The sequence below is a fragment of the Somniosus microcephalus genome, chromosome 1, assembly GCF_052327205.1.
Source record: "Somniosus microcephalus isolate GS21.2 chromosome 1, FLI_Smic_1.0, whole genome shotgun sequence".
Classification (NCBI taxonomy): domain Eukaryota; kingdom Metazoa; phylum Chordata; class Chondrichthyes; order Squaliformes; family Somniosidae; genus Somniosus; species Somniosus microcephalus.
This window is the reverse complement of record NC_140987.1, coordinates 138585470-138605113: the sequence shown is the minus strand read 5'-3', so window position 1 is coordinate 138605113 and position 19644 is coordinate 138585470. Positions and strand designations below refer to the sequence as shown.

Below are 19644 nucleotides of genomic sequence, written 5' to 3'. Positions count from 1 at the left end.
ACATTCTGTACCTTCTTGTACTTCTCCTGTGGAGATTTCTTGCTGCTGGTTTTCTTTCCCGACCTGCAGACTCTTGCTATGTGTCCTACTTTTCCACACTGTCTGCACACTTTGTCCATGAAGCAGCAATCATTATGGTCGTGTGTTGTTCTGCCGCAGCGATAGCACTTCACTGTTCCGTATGACATTTCATTTGTGCCATATTCTTGCGGTCTCCGTTGTATCTCTGCCGTGCCCCGTGCGGCTGCTTCGTGTGATACTGCCATGCTGAAAGCCTTGTCCAGCGTAAGATCCTTTTCTGATAGAAGCCGTTTCTGGGTTCCTTCACTTTGAAGCCCACACACAAACTTGTCCCTTAAAGTATCTGCTAGTCCCATTCCAAACTGGCAGTGTTTCAATAGCTTGCACAGTTCCGTTAAATACTCAGCATTACTTTCATCTTTATGCTGGTTCCTTTTGTGAAACTTAAATCTTTCTGCTATCAGCAGCGGTGTGGGGTTTAAGTGGTCCTGTAGGATTGACACTATGTTTTCAAAATCCTTTTCCACTGGCTTCTCTGGGGTTACTAGGTTTTGCAGTAAGCCATACGTTTTTGCACCCATTGAATTCAACAATACCAGCGCTTTCCTGTTATCTGGCACTTCATTCGCCTTGCAGTACACTTCTATGCGTTCGACATATGTTGCCCAATCTTCGACTTCATTGTCGAACGCTCTGACACTGCCACTCTTCGGCATCCCTGGGTGTGGTTAGACTGGCTCAAAATGGCATCTCCTGCGCTCTCCCTTCTTCTCCGCTGTGGCTCAAAATGGCTTCTCCCGCGCTTTCCTTTCTTCCCGCGCTCTCCCTTCTTCTCCGCTGTGGCTCAAAATGGCGTCTCCCGCGCTCTCCCTTTTTCTCCGCTGTGGCTCAAAATGGCGTCTCCCGACCTCTCCCTTCTACGCTGCAGCTCAAATGGCGTCTCCCACGCTTTCCTTTCTTCCCCGCTGACGCTGCTCGGCCCTTGAACACCGGCTGCGCTCTGCGCGTTTTCCTGCGCGCCTCTCTCTCTCGTTGACGCTGCTCGGCCCTTGAACACCGGCTACGCTCTGCTCTCTCTCGTTGACGCCACTTGGTCCTGAACACCAGCTGCGCCCTGTGTGCTTTACCCTCTCTCTTCTCCCATTGACGCCGCTCGGTCTTGAACACCGGCTGCGCCCTGTGCGCTCTACCCTCTCTCTTCTCCCATCGACGCTGCTCGGCCTTTTTCTGTGCCGTCGGTCGGCTCTAGCCGCCGCTGTCCGGGAAGGGTCTGCGCCGTACCTGTTGCCAGCCCGTTTCACTGGACCACCGTGACTGGAGAACCAAGCCCAGCTCTCAACAGCCTCCCCTGCGATGCTCAAGTCTCCGCTGGATGGTCGACGCCCGTACTTCTGGACTCGGCCTTCTTCTTTCACTGTTCTCCAGGAGCGAATCCCTGGGAGGTGATGCAGAGTTGCAGGTAGGTTTGAATCTTCTCGTCGCCAATGTTAGATCCGTGTATCTTGATGTTGTGTGTCCTTCAATAACTAGACAAGAGACTGCAGGGAACAATCAACAGGTGTTTACTGGATGAGGGTTACTCTAAAACTAAAGTACAGATCCCTACTCAGGGTTTATATACAGGTGTGGTCACTGCCGGTACTACAGTATACAGGAGCTGTAAAAAGTAGTTCTCCCCTTAAAGGTACATACATTACAATTGTCACGTAGCCACACCTGTAGCTGGTCAGCAATGTCTATTGGACAACGCTGTCCTAATCCTAGCTCCAGTGACTTACTCATCAATTTCAGATCAGTTTTCTTCTGTACAACTACCTGACAATCCAACAAGCAATGGCATCTTTATAGAAAGGGTAAGAAACCAAAGCAGAATCATTAAGTTGTCAAATGATCACAGCTGCAAGAATCTCTCAGAAGAAATATTATGGAGTCATTCCAGAACCACCACAGATGGTATGCAGTGTTTTTATTTTAAAGTGGGCTTCAATATAAGTCCATAAAATATGAAGGAATAGAAATATTGTAGCAATAATAAAAGGAAACATTTTTTCCTGCAAACTTAACACTGTTCTATTAAACATGTTTGGCTGAAGTTTAACTTGCTCCCTATTTGATATGCTTAGAGCCTTTACTAAATTGTAATTGTCTTCCAGCACCTTTAATAAGCAGTTTGGTCCTTTTTTTTAAATCTCAAATCACTTCTACTTTAATTCCTTTGTAGCTCCACTCAATCCTGTGCCACAGACTCACTTGCCACCTGTAGTAATGGTATCAATATCAACATTGGATTTAGAGAAAAAAAATCTCTTTAATCCCAGTGAAAGTGCTGACATTTCTCAGTGTGTTCATGTTTAAATGGAATAGCTGATGGATATGGGCAGTCAGATGCCCATTTCAAAGCCAGATTTAAGCTTTAGTCTCAATATGCTTGATGCTATTTTTATTTATTTTTTATTTTTTTACAACCAGTGCCCCAACCAGACGTAACACAGTTGTAACTTCATAGCTCATGTATTATGCAGTCAGATCATCAGTTGTGAAAGATGGTATTATCCTATCCTTTATATCTTTTGCTTGATGTCGACAAACTAAGACTAGTTTTGTTCTGTGTTCACACCTATGCAATGCAGTCTAGCAAGTGCCCTGATAATTGAATCTACTGCTTCAATATATAAACCTATAGTTATTGCCAGTCTGTTTTCTCTCAGATCAATAGAAAGGGGTAAAACAGCATAACTTGAGCACCTTACCTGGTTAATGAAGCTGACATTTTCAGAGATCAATGACAAGAGGATCATTATTTCAATCAGATCAGAATTTTTTTTCCTATTTCATTCAATTTATACTTTTTCTCCTGTCGTAAATATTGTAACTCAATGCCACGGTTGATCTACAGGCAGTAATTCACATTCAGCTTCTTTAGCCCTGATTTAAACCTATCCCACCCAGTAGGAATGGGGCGGTTCCAGGTCGGATGCCTGTTTTACACCTCGTCCAAATTTACTGTCTATTAAAGTCAATGGAGATTAAAATCGGGCGGGCATAACATGGGTGTCTGACCTGAACCTGCCCCGTTCCCACCGGGTGGGTTAAGTTAAAATCGGGGCTTGTGTGCAAGACGAGACAATGAGATTTGGTGGGTTATTTGACGATGCATTGTTTCCCCAACAAGCTTGATTTTATTCTCATCTGGCATTCTCAAGAGCAGGAATCCTGGCTGATTTTTCCCCTCCCTAGCCCAACAGTGCTGATGCCATCTGGCATCCCTACTGCCATTGGACTTCTATCAGCTAACTCAGCAGAGAGTACAAATTGAACCTGGGGCATTGCTGGTTTGAAAGGATTAGTGCCAAGCCACATGGTAAATTTACCTCCTCATTTCATGAGGGGGGTTGTTGGAGATTATTTCTACTTTTTTTTGAAATGATCATGATAATAGCAAATTAATTATGCCCTTCACAGCACTACAGCAGAATGTGAGTAATGGGAAGTACATTGCAACTCAATCTACCTGTCGCAGATTCATCTGTCCATGACAATATTGGTAGCAGTGACCACCGCACAGTTATTGTGGAGATGAAGTCCCATCTTCAAACGGAGGACACCCTCCATCGTGTTGTGTGGCACTACCATCGTGCTAATTGGGATAGATTCAGAACAGATTTAGCAGCTCAAAAGTGGGTATCCATGAGACGCTGTGGGCCATCAGCAGCAGCAGAATTGTATTCCACCACAATCTGTAACCTCATGGCCCGACATATCCCTCACTCTACCATTACCATCAAGCCAGGGGACCAACCCTGGTTCAATAAGTAGTGTAGAAGAGCATGCCAGGAGCAGCACCAGGCGTACCTAAAAATGAGGTGCCAACCTGGGGAAGCTGCAACACAGGACTACATGGATGGTAAAAAGCAGAAGCAGCATGCTATAGACAGGGCTAAGCAATCCCACAATCAACGGATCAGATCAAAACTCTGCAGTCCTGCCACATCCAGTCATGAATGGTGGTGGACCATTAAACAACTAACGGGAGGAGGATGCTCCATGAATATCCCCATCCTCAATGATGGTGGAGCCCAGCACGAGAGTGCAAAAGACAAGGCTGAAGCATTTGCAACTATCTTCAGCCAGAAGTGCCAAGTGGATGATCCATATCAGCCTACTCTTGAGGACCCCATCATCACAGAAGTCAGTCTTCAGCCAATTCGATTCACTCCATGTGATATCAAGAAACGGCTGAGCGCACTGGATACAGCAAAGGCTATTGGCCCCAACAACATCCCGGCTATCGTGCTGAAGACTTATGCTCCAGAACTAGCCGCGCCTCTAGCCAAGCTGTTCCAGTACAGCTAAAACACTGGCATCTATCCGACAATGTGGAAAACTGCCCAGGTATGTCCTTATTTGAAATCACAAGCTTTCGGAGCGCTGCTCCTTCTTCAGGTGAAGTGGAGAAATGCATAAAGACACAGCTTATATAGTCAGAGAATCATGTCAGATGTTTACAGGTAACCTTTCCAACTGCCATTCTCTGACTATATAAGCTGTGTCTTTATGCATTTCTCCATTTCACCTGAAGAAGGAGCAGCGCTCCGAAAGCTTGTGATTTCAAATAAAGCTGTTGGACTATAACCTGGTGTTGTGTGACTTCTTACATTTGTCCACCCCAGTCCAACTCCGGCATCTCCACACCACAGGTATGTCCTGTCCACAAAAAGCAGGACAAATACAACCCAGCCAATTACCGCCCCATCAGCAAAGTGATGGAAGGTGTCATCGACAGTGCTATCAAGCGGCACTTACTCACCAAAAACCTGCTCACTGGTGCTCAGTTTGGGTTCCATCAGGACCACTCAGCTCCCGACCTCATTACAGCCTTGGTCTAAACATGGACAAAGGAGCTGAATTCCAGAGGTGAGGTGAGAGTGACTGCCCTTGACATCAAGGCAGCATTTGACCGAGTGTGGCATCAAGGAGCCCTAGTAAAACTGAAGTCAATGGGAGTCGGGGGGAAACCGCTCCAATGGCTGGAGTCATACCTAGCACAAAGGAAAATGGTTGTAGTGGTTGAAGGTCAATCATCACAGCCCTAGGACATCGCTGCAGGAGTTCCTCAAGGCAGTGTCCTAGGCCCAACCATCTTCAGCTGCTTCATCAATGACCTTCCCTCCAACATAAGGTCAGAAATGGGGATGTTCACTGATGACTGCACAGTGTTCAGCACCATTCACAACTCCTCAGATAATGAAGCAGTCCATGCCCGCACGCAACAAGACCTGGACGACGTGTAGCCTTGGGCTGATAAGTGGCAGGTAATATTCGCGCCACAGAAGTGCCAAGCAATGACTATCTCCAACAAACGAGAGTCTAACCACCTCCCCTTGACATTCAATGGCATTACCATCACCGAATCCCCAACCTTCAACATCATGTGGGTCACTGTTGACCAGAAACTTAACTGGACCAGCCACATAAATACTGTGGCAACAAGGGCAGGTCAGAGGCTAGGTATTCTGTGGTGAGTGTCTCACCTCCTGACTCCCCAAAGCTTTTCTACAATCTACAAGGCACAAGTAAGGAGTGTGATGGAATACTCTCCACTTGCCTGGATGAGTGCAGCTCCAACAACACTCAAGAAGCTCGATGTTGCGTCCGTGTATAATAAGACACAGACTGCGGAGAACGGTACAACAGGTGTTTACTCAACGTGGCTCACACTGCAACTGATCTGTACAGATTACTACTCAGTGCTATATACAGGTGTGGTCACTGCCGGTACTGCAATATACATGAGCTGTAAAACATAGTTCCCCCGTTAAAGGTATATACATTACAATTCCTCCCCTTTTAGATTAACAGTACCATAACACTCATTTAACAATTAAATATCAAACTAATTACAATTAACACTTTTAACATGCAACATTAGCTGAAAATAGTCTATTTATATATTCAGTCTTTGGGGAGGCTTCCTGATCCTTTCTGGATAGCGCCTTTCCCGAGTGTCTTGCTCTTGGTGCGGAGGCGATTCTGGCCCCCTGTCGTCGGTTGGTTCATCAGCTTCCGATGCTACTGTTTCTGGGGTAGATGCGACCTGTACGTCGGGTTCATCACCAGGCACATATGGGCGAGGCATGGGGTTGACTTGTTCCTGTGACTCTAGGATCAGGTCAGCATGGCGTCTCACGATGCTCTCCCCAATGTCCACTGTGTACATTAGTGGGCTCTGCCGTGTGCATATAGTTCCTGGCTGCCATTTTTCTGTTCAGTAGTTGCGGGCCAAGACTGGTTGCCCTACATTGAAGCTCCTTGTTGGCTTCTCATGGATGTGCTGGAATTGCTTACTCTCAACATCTCTTCGTACGTTTGGTCTGAGCAAATCCAGGCGAGAACTTAACCTTCGGTTAAAGAACATCATGGCTGGGGCCTGGTTGGTGACTACATGTGTCGCATTCCGGTAGGCGAACAGGAAATTGTCCACCTTGTGCTGCAGCGGAATGTTGTCATTGTACATAGCCTTTATTGCCTTCTTAAAGGTTTGTACGAACCTCTCAGCCAATCCATTTGTGGCTGGATGATACGGGGCGGATGTGTAATGCCTTACCCCATTCTTTTTCAGGAACCTCCGGAACTCTTCGGACACAAACTGTGGTCCGTTGTCGGAGCAAATCTGTTCTGGCAAGCCATTCCTGGCAAAAATGGTCCATAGGACTGCAATAGTTTACTCCGTGGTGGTGGAGGACATTTTGATGACCTCAGGCCATTTCGAGTGCGCATCCACGGCTATTAAAAACATTGAGTCCATGAATGGACCAGCAAAATCAATATGCACCCGTTGCCATGGAGATGAGGGCCACTCCCATGGGTGTAGAGGGGCCTGTGGTGGTGCATTTTGGACTTTCTGGCATCCTGAGCAGCTCTTGGTCAGGTCCTCGATTTGTTTATCGATTCCCGGCCACCACACATAAGCCCTGGCTAGGCTTTTCATTTTTACCCCTCCCAGATGACCCTCATGAAGCTCATTGAGCACTCTATCCCTTAACTTGGGTGGAATTACCACTCGGGATCCACACATCAAGGTCCCCCGGCACACTGACAGCTGTTCTCTCCTTGTCGAGAATGCTGGCAACAGTGAGTCGCCATGTGCTGGCCATCCCTTCACCGTCAAATCATATACCCGAGACAGTGTCGGGTCATTTCGGGTTTCCTTTTCGATACAAGCGTTAGTTACCGGTAGGTATTCAACTATAGTCGAATGGAATATTTCGACAGGATCCACTGCTGGTGCTTCCTCCGCAGTAGGCAGTGGCAGGCGTGATAGCCCATCAGCATTTCCATGCTGTTTCGTGCCCTTATATTCAATCTCATAGTGGTGCGCCCCTAGAAAAAGTGACCATCTTTGTAGTCGTTGCGCAGTCATCACCGGAATGCCCTTCTTCGGATTAAAAATGGAGACAAGAGGCTGGTGATCAGTCAGCAAGGTGAATTTCTGCCCGTGCAGATAGTGATTGAACTTTTTCACTCCCCACACTAGGCTGAGGGCCTCCCTGTCAATCTGGGCGTAGTTACGCTCGGCTGAGGTTAGTGATCGTGACACGAAGGCTATTGGCCTCTCTGAGCCGTCCGAGAATTTCTGCGACAGCACCGCTCCAATGCCGTAGGGTGGCGCATCACATGCCAACCGAATTGGTAATGCTGGGTTGTAATGGGCCAATACCTCTTTCAATGTGATTAGTGTTTTGCTCTTCTGGAAAGCTCGTCTACATTTGTCACTCCACTTCCATGGCACCCCAGTTTGCAGTAGGGTGTTCAGTGTGTGTAGTATTGTAGACAAATTTGGCAAGAACTTATGGTAGTAGTTTACCAGCCCGAGGAACGACCTCACTTGTGACACATTTTCCGGTGCTGGAGCCTTGACTACTGCCTCAATCTTCTCTGGTGACTTATGTAACCCCTCTTTATCGATAACGTGGCCACAATACGAGATCTGTTTTCTAAAAAACTCGCATTTGGGGCGGTTAGCTTGGAGCCCATATTCCTGCAATCTAGTGAGCACCGGCTCCAGGTTGGCAAGGTGATCACTGTCATTTTCGCCCGTGACCAGGATGTCGTCCAAATAACACTGGGTCCCTGGGATCCCTTGCAGGACTTGTTCCATTACCCTCTGCCAAATAGCCGGAGCTGATGCTACCCAGAATACCAGCCAGTTGTATTGGTAGAGACCTTTATGGGTGTTGATTGTGAGGTATTTTTTTGATGCTTCTTCTACCTCCATTTGCAGATATGCCTGGGCCAGATCAATCTTAGTGAAGCGTTTCCCTCCAGATAGCGAGGCGAAAATATCTTCAATCCGCGGAAGTGGATATTGTACGGTGTGAAGGACCGGGTTCACTGTTACCTTAAAGTCCCCACAAATGCGAACCTTCCTTGGTTCCCCAGGCGTGCTGCTCAACGACTTTTTCATCACAGGGACGATGGGTGTAGCCCACTCGCTCCAGTCTACCTTGGACAGTACACCTGAACGTTCCAGACTCTCCAGCTCTGCTTCGACGGCTGGGCGGATCGCATAAGGTACAGGTCTGGCTGTAAAAAATTTGGGGCTTGCGTTTTCTTCAATTTTAATCGTCGCTGTCATGCCTTTTAGTGTTCCGAGTCCTTGCTGGAACACTTCTTTCACTTCAGTTAGGATCTTTGACAGTCGCCCAGGTGTGACGTCGTCATCCTTTTTGTCAGCCGCAGTCAGTGCCTGTATGGAATGCCAATGCAGTTGTATTTTCCGGATCCATTCACGTCCCAGTAATGGTGGTCCTCCATCTTGCAATACATACAGGTCTAGTTTTGGTGTTTCCTTACCGTTATATATAACGGTCACCCTTAATTTTCCTTTGGGGTAGACTTTTTGCCCCGTGTACATCTTCAAAATAATTTTTGTGTCACTCAAGGGTATGTGTGAGAATAGCCGCTCGTAGTCCCGTCGGTTTATGACTGTTAGGGCTGATCCTGTGTCCAATTCCATTTTTACCTGGACTCCTGCTAACTTGAGAGTGACCCAAATGGTTCGGTGATCCTCCGTTGTGATCACATTATGTAGTTTCAGACAACTCAGTTCCCTGCTTTCGGAGTCATTATCACTCTTTCGTTCGTCTGAACTATTCTCCGTCATCTTATGTACCTTCTTGTACTTTCCTTTGGTAGGTTTCTTATTGCTGGTTTTCTTTCCCGACCTGCAGACTCGTGCTATGTGTCCTACTTTTCCACACTGTCTGCACACTTTGTCTTTGAACCAGCAATCATTCTGGTCGTGTGTTGTTCTGCCGCAGCGATAGCACTTCTCTGTTCCATATGACATTTCGTTTGTGCCATATTCTTGCGGTCTCTGTTGTATCTCTGCAGCGCCCCGTGCTGCTGCTTCATATGATACCGCAATGCTGAAAGCCTTTTCCAGCGTAAAGTCCTTTTCAGATAAAAGCCGTTTCTGGGTTCCTTCACTTTGAAGCCCACACACAAACTTGTCCCTTAAGGTATCTGCCAGTCCCGCTCCAAACTGGCAGTGTTTTGATAGTTTGCGCAGTTCTGTTAAATAATCAGCATTGCTTTCATCCTTATGCTAGTTCCGTTTGTGAAACTTGAATCTTTCTGCTATCAGCAGCGGTGTGGGGTTTAAATGTTCCTTTAGTATCGTTACTATGTCTTCAAAACTCTTTTCCATTGGCTTCGTTGGGGTTACTAGATTTCGTAATAAACCATACGTCTTTGCACCCATTAAATTTAACAATACCGACGCTTTCTTGTCATCAGACACCTCATTTGCCTTGCAGTACACCTCTATTCGTTCGACATATGTAGTCCAATCTTCGACTTCATTGTCAAATGCGGTGATACTGCCACTCTTCGGCATTTTGGGTGTGGTTTAAAATGGCGTCTCCCAATGGCTTAAAATGGCGTCTCCCGCGCTTTCCTTCCTCCCCCGCTGCTGCCAACGCCGCTCCCGGCAGTTCTTGTGGCAATGGCGACGCCCTGTAGGTTTCGCGCGCTTCTCCTGCGCTGCTGCCAACGCCGCTCTCGGCGGTCCTCGTGGCAATGGCGGTGCCTCGCGTGTTTCTGCTTGTCTCTCTCTCCCTCTCTCCAGTGCTGCTCGGCCGCTGAACACCGGCTGCGCCCTGTGCGCTCTGCCCTCTCTCTCTCTCCCCCGCCGATGCTGCTCGGCCCTTTGCTGTGCCGCTCGGTCGGGCTCTAGCCCGCCGCTGTCCGGGAAGGGTCTGCGCACTACCTATTGCCAGCCCGTTTCGCTGGACCACCTCGACTGGAAAGCCAAGCCTGGCTCTCGACAGCCTCCCCCGCAATACTCGAGTCTCTGCTGGATGACTGGGTGGTTGCCCGTGGTCGACGCCCGAGTCTCTGGCCTTGACCTCCAATCCACTGATCTCCAGGAACGAATCCCCGGGAGGTGATGCAGAGTTGCAGGTAGGTTCGAACCTGCCTCGTCGCCAATGTTGCGTCCGTGTATAATAAGACACAGACTGCGGAGAACGGTACAACAGGTGTTTACTCAACGTGGCTCACTCTGCAACTGATCTGTACAGATTACTACTCAGTGCTATATACAGGTGTGGTCACTGCCGGTACTGCAGTATACATGAGCTGTAAAACATATTTCCCCCTTAAAGGTATATACATTACACTCGACACCATCCAAGACAAAGCAGCCTGCTTTATTGGCACCCCAGCCACCACCTTAAACATTCACTCCCTCCACCACAGGCTGCAGTGTGGACCGTCTACAAGATGCACTGCAGCAACTCGCCAAGGCTTCTTCGGCAGCACCTCCCAAACCCACGATCTCTTCCACCTAAAAGGACAAGGGCAGCAGGCGCATGGGAACACCACCACCTCCAAGTCACACACCATCCTGACTTGGAAGTATATCGCCGATCCTTCATCATCGCTGGGTCAAAATCCTGGAACTCCCTACCTAACAGCACTGTGGGAGCACCTTCACCACACAGACTGCAGCGGTTCAAGAAGGCAGCCACCACCACCTTCTCAAGGGCAACTAGGGATGGGCAATAAATGCTGTCCTTGCCAGCGACGCCCACATCCCAGGAACGAATTTTAAAAAAACACAACTTGCATTTATATAATGCCTTTAATGGAGAAAAACATCCCAAAGCACTTCATAATCAGAAAAATGTACGGCAAACCAAAGAAGGAGATATTAGATGGGGTTATAAAAAGCTTGCGCAAATAGGTGGGTTTTAAGGATGGTCTTAAAGGAGGTGGAGAGGTTTAGGGATGGAATTTTTGATCATGAGGCCTAGGTGCTGAAGCAACAACTGGCAATGGTGGGATGAAGGGAGGGATGCACAAGAGGTCAGTCAGAGGAACAGAGAGTTTTGGGGAGGTTGTAGGGTTAGAGCAGTTTACTGAGGTAACAGAGATGGGGAGGAGTGGGTTCATGAAGGGAATTAAACACAACAGTTTTAAATTTGAGGCTTTGGGGGATCGGGAGCCAATGTACGTCAGCAAAGATAGGATTAATTGGTGAGCACGATTTCCTGTAGGATTGGATATGGGCAGCATAGTTTTGGATGACGTGATGTTTTTGGAAGGTGGAAGATGGGAAGCTAGCCAGCAGAGCATTGTAATAGTCGAAATAACAACAGAAAATGCTGGAAAAACTCAGCAAGTCAAGCAACATCCGTGGAGAGAAATTTGAGTTGACGTTTCGGGTTTGACCCTTGCTGAGTTTTTCCAGCATTTTCTGTTGTTATTTCGGATTTCCAACATCTGCAGTATTTTGCTATCGTACATTGTAATAGTCGAGTCTGAAGCTGACAAAGGCATGGACAAGGGTTTCAGCAGCAAATGCCCTGAAGTAGGGCCGATGTTACAGAGGTGAAAGAAGGCAGTCTTTGTTATGGAGAGGTTATGGGGTTTGAATAGAATGCTGAGGTTGTGAACAGTCCAGTTCAGCTTTAGACAGTGGCCAGAAAGGGTGTTGGAATTGCTGGCAAGCATATGGAGTTTGTGGTAGCAGCTGAAGACAATGATATTTGTCTTCCCGGTGCTTTGTTGGAAGATATTGTAGCTCATCTAAGACTGGGTATCAGACACGCAGTCTGACAACACAAAGGCAGTAGAGGAGTAAAGAGAGGTGGTGACCAGGTAGAACTGGATGTCATCAACTTTATATAGAAGCTGACACTCTCTGTGGGTGTTGTCACATGTCAATAAGGAAGCAGAGAGAAGCATACATCCTTGGGGGATTCTGAAGGTAACAGTGTGGTGGCTGAAAGAGAAGCCATTGCTGGAGATGCTCTGGCAATGATCAGATAAGTATAAGTGAAACCAAGTAAGGACAGTCCCACTGACCTGGACAATGGAGGAGAGATGTTGGAGGAAGGTGGTGTGGTGTGGTCGACCATGTCAAAACGGGATAGCTGGCCATGAATTTGAGTGGTGAAACACATTCAAAGACTGTGGAGAGGAACTGGAGATTGGAGTTGTGGCAGTAATTTGCAAGGACATAGGAGTCAAGGATGGGTTTTTTGGGAGAACAGGGAGGAATGGAAAGAAATTAGAGACAAATGAGGGATTAGGGTTTTGGGCAGGGAGAGCCTGGGAGAGGGTTGGTCTTGTGGGCAAGAGGAAGGGGGAAACAGCAGATGGAGAAAATAAACAGTGGGTTATTTCTGCTCTCATGGATGGGGTTTTGATAGAGCAAGTAGGGAGAAACTGTTTCCTCTGGCAAGTGGGTTGGTAAACAGAGGCCATAGATTTAAAATAATTGGCAAAGGAACTAGAGGGGAAATGAGGAAAATTTCTTTCACACAGAGGAGGCATTGCTAGATCTGGTTCTGGGGAATGAGATAGGTCAAGTGGAGCAAGTGTCAGTAGGTGAACATTTAGGGAACAGTGATCATAGTATCATGTAGTTTAGATTAGCTATGGAAAATGACAGGGAGCAATCTAGAGTAAAAATGTTTAACTGGGGGAAGACCAATTTCAGTGGGAAGAGAACGGATCTGGCCCGGGTAAAATGGAATCAAAGGTTGGCAGGCAAAACTGTAATGGAACAATGGGCTGCCTTTAAAGAGGAAATAGTTCAGATACAGTTGAGGTACATTCCCACTAGGGGGAACGGCAGGGCAACTAAAGTCAGGGCTTCCTGGATGACGAAAGAGATAGAGAATATGATAAAGCGGAAAAAGAGCGGGTATGACAGATGTCAGGTTGCAAATACATCTGAGAATCAGGCTATTTATAGAAAGGTCAGAGGAGAAGAGTAACTGAAAATAAGAGGGGCAATTAGAAGGTATGAGAATAGAATGGCAGCCAACATAAAAGGTAATCCAAAAGTCTTCGATAGGCATAAAAATAGTAAAAGGGTAATAAGAGGAGGGGTGGGGCCGATTAGGGACCAAAAAGGAGACCTATGCATGGAGGCAGAGGGTATGGATGAGGTACTAAATGAGTACTTTGCATCTGTCTTCACCAAGAAAGAGGATGCTGCCACAGACATAGTAAAGGAGGAGGTAGTGGATGTACTTGATAGGATAAAAATTGATAAAGAGGAGGTATTAGAAAGGCTGGCTGTACTTAAAGTAGATAAGTCACCAGGGGTGGATGGGATGCATCCTAGGATGCTGAGGAAATTGAGGGAGGAAATCGCAGAGGTACTGGCCATAATGTTCTAATCCTCCTTAGATATGGGGGTGGTGCCAGAGGACAGGAGAATTGCAAATGTTACACCATTGTTCAAAAAAGGGTGTAAAGATAAATCTGGCAACTACAGGCCAGTCAGTTTGACCTCGGTGGTGGGGAAGCTTTTAGAAACAATAGTCAGGGACAAAATTAACAGTCATTTGGACAAGTGTGGATTAATTAAGGAAAGCCAGCACGGATTTGTTAGCGGCAAATCGTGTTTAACTAACTTGATTGAGTTCTTTGATGAGGTAACAGAGAGGGTTGATGAGAGTAATGCAGTTGACATAGTGTACATGGATTTCCAAAAGACGTTCGACAAAGTGCCACATAATAGGCTTGCCAACAAAGTTGAAGCCCATGGAATAAAAGGGACAGTGGCAGCTTGGATACGGAATTGGCTAAGTGATAGGAAACAGAGAGCAGTGGCGAACGGTTGTTTTTTGGACTGGAGGAAGGTATACAGTGGTGTTCCCCAGGTGTCAGTTCTAGGACCACTGCTTTCCTTGATATATATTAATGACTTGGACGTGGGTGTACAGGGCACAATTTCAAAATTTGCAGATGACACAAAACTTGGAAGTATAGTGAACAGTGAGGAGGATAGTGATAGACTTCAGGAAGACATAGACAGGCTGGTGAAATGGGCGGACACGTGGCAGATGAAATTTAACGCAGAAAAGTGTGAAGTGATAAATTTTGGTAGAAAAATTGAGGAGAGGACATATAAACTAAATAGTACAATCCTGAAGTGGGTGCATGAACAGAGAGACCTGGAGGTATGTCTGCACAAATCGTTGAAGGTGGCAGGGCAGCTTGAGAAAGCAGTTAAAAAGGCTTACGGGATCCTGGGCTTCCTGAATAGAGGTATAGAGTACAAAAGCGTGGAAATTATGATGAACCTGTATAAACACTGGTTCGGCCCCAACTGGAGTACTGTGTCCAATTCTTTGCACCACACTTTAGGAAGGATGTGAAGGCATTAGAGAGGGTGCAGAAAAGATTTACGAGAATGATTTCAGGAATGCGGGACTTCAGTTACATTTTTAGACTGGAGAACCTGGGGTTGTTCTCCTTGGAGCAGAGAAGGTCGAGAGGAGATTTGATAGCGGTGTTCAAAATCATGAGGGGTCAGGACAGAGTAGATAGAGGGAAACTGTTCCCATTGGCAGAAGGGTCGAGAACCAGAGGACACAGATTTAAGGTGATTGGCAAAAGAACCAAAGGCGACGTAAGAAAAAACTTTTTTACGCAGCGAGTGGTTAAGATCTGAAAAGGTGGTGGAATCAGATTCTATAGGAACGTTCAAAAGGCAATTGGACATATACTTGAAGAGGACTCATTTGCAGGGTTATGGGGAAAAAGCTTGGGTCTGGGACTAATTTGGACAGCTTTTTCAAAGAGCCAGCGCAGGCACGATGGACAGAATGGCCTCCTTCTGTGCTGTAAGATTCTATGATTCTATGATCCTAGAATAATGAATGATTTTGGCAGAGGAGAGTGAAGCTCAATAGCATCCATAATGATAGCTGGCTAAACCTATTGTGCACCAGTCTGTGCCTCTAGGACTTCAGGAAGGACCAATGGGGGCCATACCAGGGACAATGAGCAGGAGGGGAGAGAATAAAGGTTTTGCTAGGGAGAAGAGTATCAAAGGCGATGGTGAGGAAGTAGTTGAGAAAATTGAAGTATCATGGCGAATGGAAGCCAAAAGCTAGGCAGTTGGGAACTCAACGATGATGCCTATTTGAACCAAGCATATCATGCTTCATGCAACACAACTGTGTGAGGAAGGCTTAATGAACCATATGGTCTTTTTCTGCACGTTATTTTCATGTCTTATGTCACCCTAGCATTCGTTTTGCTTGGACATAATTTTCCTTCTCAGTGTAGTTCTACCACTCTCAGGTTTCTAGTAAATTGAAATTGTTATCTTGAGCCTGCTTCTGAAAACTGTTAAACGGTTCCTAAACTGCAGCCATAACACATGTAGGTGCTTAGTGTAGACGCAGTATTTAATCACTGTTTAAAATTTGGTTCAGAATAGAATTCACAGTTAGACATGGCTGCAGGTGGAGATGGTCAAGGATGCCACCAAATCGAATGGTTCTTTTACTAAAGGAATGTTTCTGTGCAGGGCAGCAGGTCAGGATTGAATAGTGGAAATGTGGAGATGAATGCATATTCTTGAGTTTTTATTAATCATATCTAGCATTCTCAATGAAGAAAGCGGTGTGGAAATAGCCCAGGTTGTTTTTGTACAACCCAGAGGAGCATTCCTGCTCTTCCTGGCCCCACAAAAATAAATTAAAACTTACCTTCTGGGCTCCTCTTGAGCGGAAACTGAGTGGAATGTGCATGCCACTCTCATCGCCCAGTAGAGTCCTAGAATGGCAGTTGGGATCCTGATTTGCATATTAAAAATGCATGACTCGGAGGTCACCCAGAGGCAGAAAATTGGGAATATAGTTTCAGCCAATCCTTCAGTAGGAATGAGGCGGTAACTCTTACCCCACCATTTTCAAAGCACTGCTGCCTCATTTCCACCGGCTGAGAGGCCTCAGAATCTCTCCCAACATTTGTATAAATCAGTAACAGTGGAATAAAAACTGATTCATAAGCACTTTTTATTGTTAATACCCATTTGTTAAAGCACTTACTTTAACTCAAAGAACATTCAACCCCAAAGCAAGTTAACATGATTGCTTCCACAAATCAACTAACGAGTACTTCATACAGCAAAATTGGTACTCAAGGAAGAAAAGTCACAATAAACAAAAAAAGCAATATAACCTACAACTCTCTTATTATTTTAGGGATTCTTTAGGAGGAGTCAGCAGAACAATGCCTCTTACTCCTGTCCTCGACAGAGGAACTGTTTAATCGATCGAACTAATCGGAATCGTTGTCAACATTGTCGTCTGCAGAAGTGTCTTGCCCTTGGAATGTCTCGTGATGGTAAGAGCAAGAGAAATTTTAAGATCCTAAATCAACCTAGTTAGAGAACATGAATTTTCCTCTCTCCAGAGATTCTCTGGAATTTATACACTGAGTGACACTGGTCTCACTCTATTTGGGAGAGGATCAAAATAACAATATAGTGAATGGAAAGATAATGCTAGACCAGTAAGAAAATGATCTTCTGCGGCTAACATTTAAGGTACATTGTTAGTGCAATATAGGGGGGGGAGGGTTGGCTGCTTTGAGATGGACTTTTGTGCCATCCAACCTCTGAGTGCTTACTGATGATTATAGGGTCAAAATAGGGAAAGAAAAATTTTCTCCAGTACAGTAATCTCATTTTTTGAGCATTAGTACTATACATGTCACTGTATGGAGCATGAGTTGGAAACCCAGTAAAGAAATGTTATCTATGCAAAAGATGCTGGTAGCATATTTTTTGCAGAAATGCAAATCAAGTTTTGATGGACATGATTTTGATACACTTTCTCCCCGTATTTTCATGTTATCAGGAAAAGTGTCAGTGGTGGTATAAGCATATACCACCACTGATGTATTGCAAATGGAACAAGAAAGGATTAACCAATCTATTGAGAATCCATATTTTAAGTTATAATAAATGCACAAAAGCATTTAATTTTAGTATCCGAATTCGTCACAATCAATGTTCCCTCTTATTTTTTTTTGTGCGCGGTCCCTTTAACTGGCTGCGCGGCCCATTCATATTTTTATTCATGCATGGTTTCTTCCATATAAAAGCTAGTGAGAGGCCTGCGCGGGACCTCCAGACCATAGCTTAGCAAGAATGTTGGTCACAATACAAATTTATTGATTATTCTAACTGTCATCTACAAATAAGTTTACTCTTCCAGGTACCTCTGGAATGCAAATACAACTGATGAGTTTACTTATTGGTAACAACACTTGGGTGTTTGGATAAAATTGTCAACATGAGCTGAAAATGAAAAAAAAAACGGATCTGCTCAAGGAGATAGGTGTTTCCCTAAACGTGCTTGCAGTCTGAAGGGTGAATAATGCGATGGAAAGTGACTGAAGTGCCACAGTGCTTCAAGTGCCAGGATCCTATAATATCAGGTGTGGAGGCCTAGGCCCTCATCACATCCAGTGTGAATATAGAGGGCAATGAGGCCAGGAAGCACCCAGTGCACTAGGACCCTGTGCACCAACTATGTCCAAGGCTCATTACGATGCTTCATAAACATGAGACCATAAGAAGTAGGAGCAGGAGTAGGCCATACGGCCCCTCGGGCCTGCTCCACCATTCAATAGGATCATGGCTGATCCGAACCTAGACTCACGTCCACTTCCCTGCCCGCTCCCCGTAACCCCTAATTCCCTTATCAGCTAGGAAACTGTCTATCTCCGTTTTAAATTTATTTAATGTCGCAGCTTCCACAGCTCTCTGAGGTAGCAAATTCCATAGATTTACTACCCTCTGAGTGAAGAAGTTTCTCCTCATCTCAGTTTTGAAAGGGCAGCCCCTTATTCTAAGATTATGCCCCCTAGTTCTAGTCTCACCCATCAGTGGAAACATCCTCACCGCATCCACCCGATCAAGCCCCCTCACAATCTTATATGTTTCGATAAGATCGCCTCTCATTCTTCTGAATTCCAATGAGTAGAGGCCCAACCTACTCAACCTTTCCTCATAAGTCAACCCCCTCATCTCCAGAATCAACCGGGTGAACTTTCTCTGAACTGCCTCGAGAGCAAGTATATCTTTTCTTAAATATGGAAACCAAAACTATACGCAGTATTCCAGGTGTGGCCTCACCAGTACCCTGTATAACTGAAGCAAGACTTCCCTGCTTTTATACTCCATCCCCCTTGCAATAAAAACCAAGATTCCATTGGCCTTCCTGATCACCTGCTGTACCTGCATACTAACCTTCTGTGTTTCATGCACCAGGACCCCCAGATCCCTTTGTACTGTAGCACTTTGCAGTTTCTCTCCATTTAGATAATAACTTGCTCTTTGATTTTTCTGCCAAAGTGCATAACCTCACACTTTCCAACATTATATTCCATCTGCCAAATTTCTGCCCACTCACTTAGCCTGTCTATGTCCTTTTGCAGGTTTTTTATGTCCTCCCCACTCACTGCTTTCCCTCCCATCGTTGTATCGTCGGCAAACTTGGATACGTGGCACTCGGTCCCTTCCTCCAAATCGTTAATATAGATTGTAAAGAGTTGAGGTCCCAGCACTGACCCCTGCGGAACACCACTAGTCACTGATTGCCAACCCGAGAATGAACCATTTATCCCAACTCTCTGTTTTCTGTTAGATAGCCAACCTTCCACCCATGCCAGTATATCACCCCCAATCCTGTGATTTTTTTATCTTGCACAGTAATCTTTTGTGTGGCACCTTGTCAAATGCCTTTTGGAAGTCCAAATACACCACATCCACTGGTTCCCCTTTATCCACCCTGTTTGTTACATCCTCAAAGAATTCGAGCAAATTTGTCAAACATGACTTCCCCTTCATACAACCATGCTGACTCTGTCCGATTAAATTATGCTTATCCAAATGTCCTGTTACTGCTTCCTTAATAATGGACTCCAACATTTTACCAACCACAGATGTTAGGCTAACTGGTCTATAGTTTCCAGTCTTTTGTCTACTTCCCTTTTTAAATAAGGGCGTTACATTAGCAGTTTTCCAATCTGCTGGGGCCTTTCCTGAATCCAGGGAGTTTTGGAAAATTACCGCTAATGCATCCACAATCCCTACCGCCACTTCCCTCAAGACCCTAGGATGTAAGCCATCCGGTCCAGGGGATTTATCCGCCTTTAGTCCCATTATCTTACCGAGTACCACCTCCTTAGTGATTTTGATCGTGTTTAGCTCCTCCCCCCCCCATAGCCCCCTGTTTGTCCAGTGTTGGGATATTATTAGTGTCCTCTACTGTAAAGACTGATACAAAATATTTGTTC

The 19644-nt window shown here is 45.8% G+C and overlaps 1 protein-coding gene across 3 annotated transcripts in view; it reads left to right on the top strand.

Annotated features, from left to right (window-relative positions):
• The window catches only part of rorb (RAR-related orphan receptor B), a 347074-nt gene that overhangs the window by 214966 nt on the left and 112464 nt on the right, over positions 1-19644 (top strand). For all 3 annotated transcript variants that reach the window (XM_085986234.1, XM_085986226.1, XM_085986244.1), the window contains exon 3: positions 16542-16683. In XM_085986234.1, the coding sequence (XP_085842360.1) occupies positions 16542-16683 (142 nt within the window). The remainder of the gene's footprint in view (positions 1-16541; positions 16684-19644) is intronic.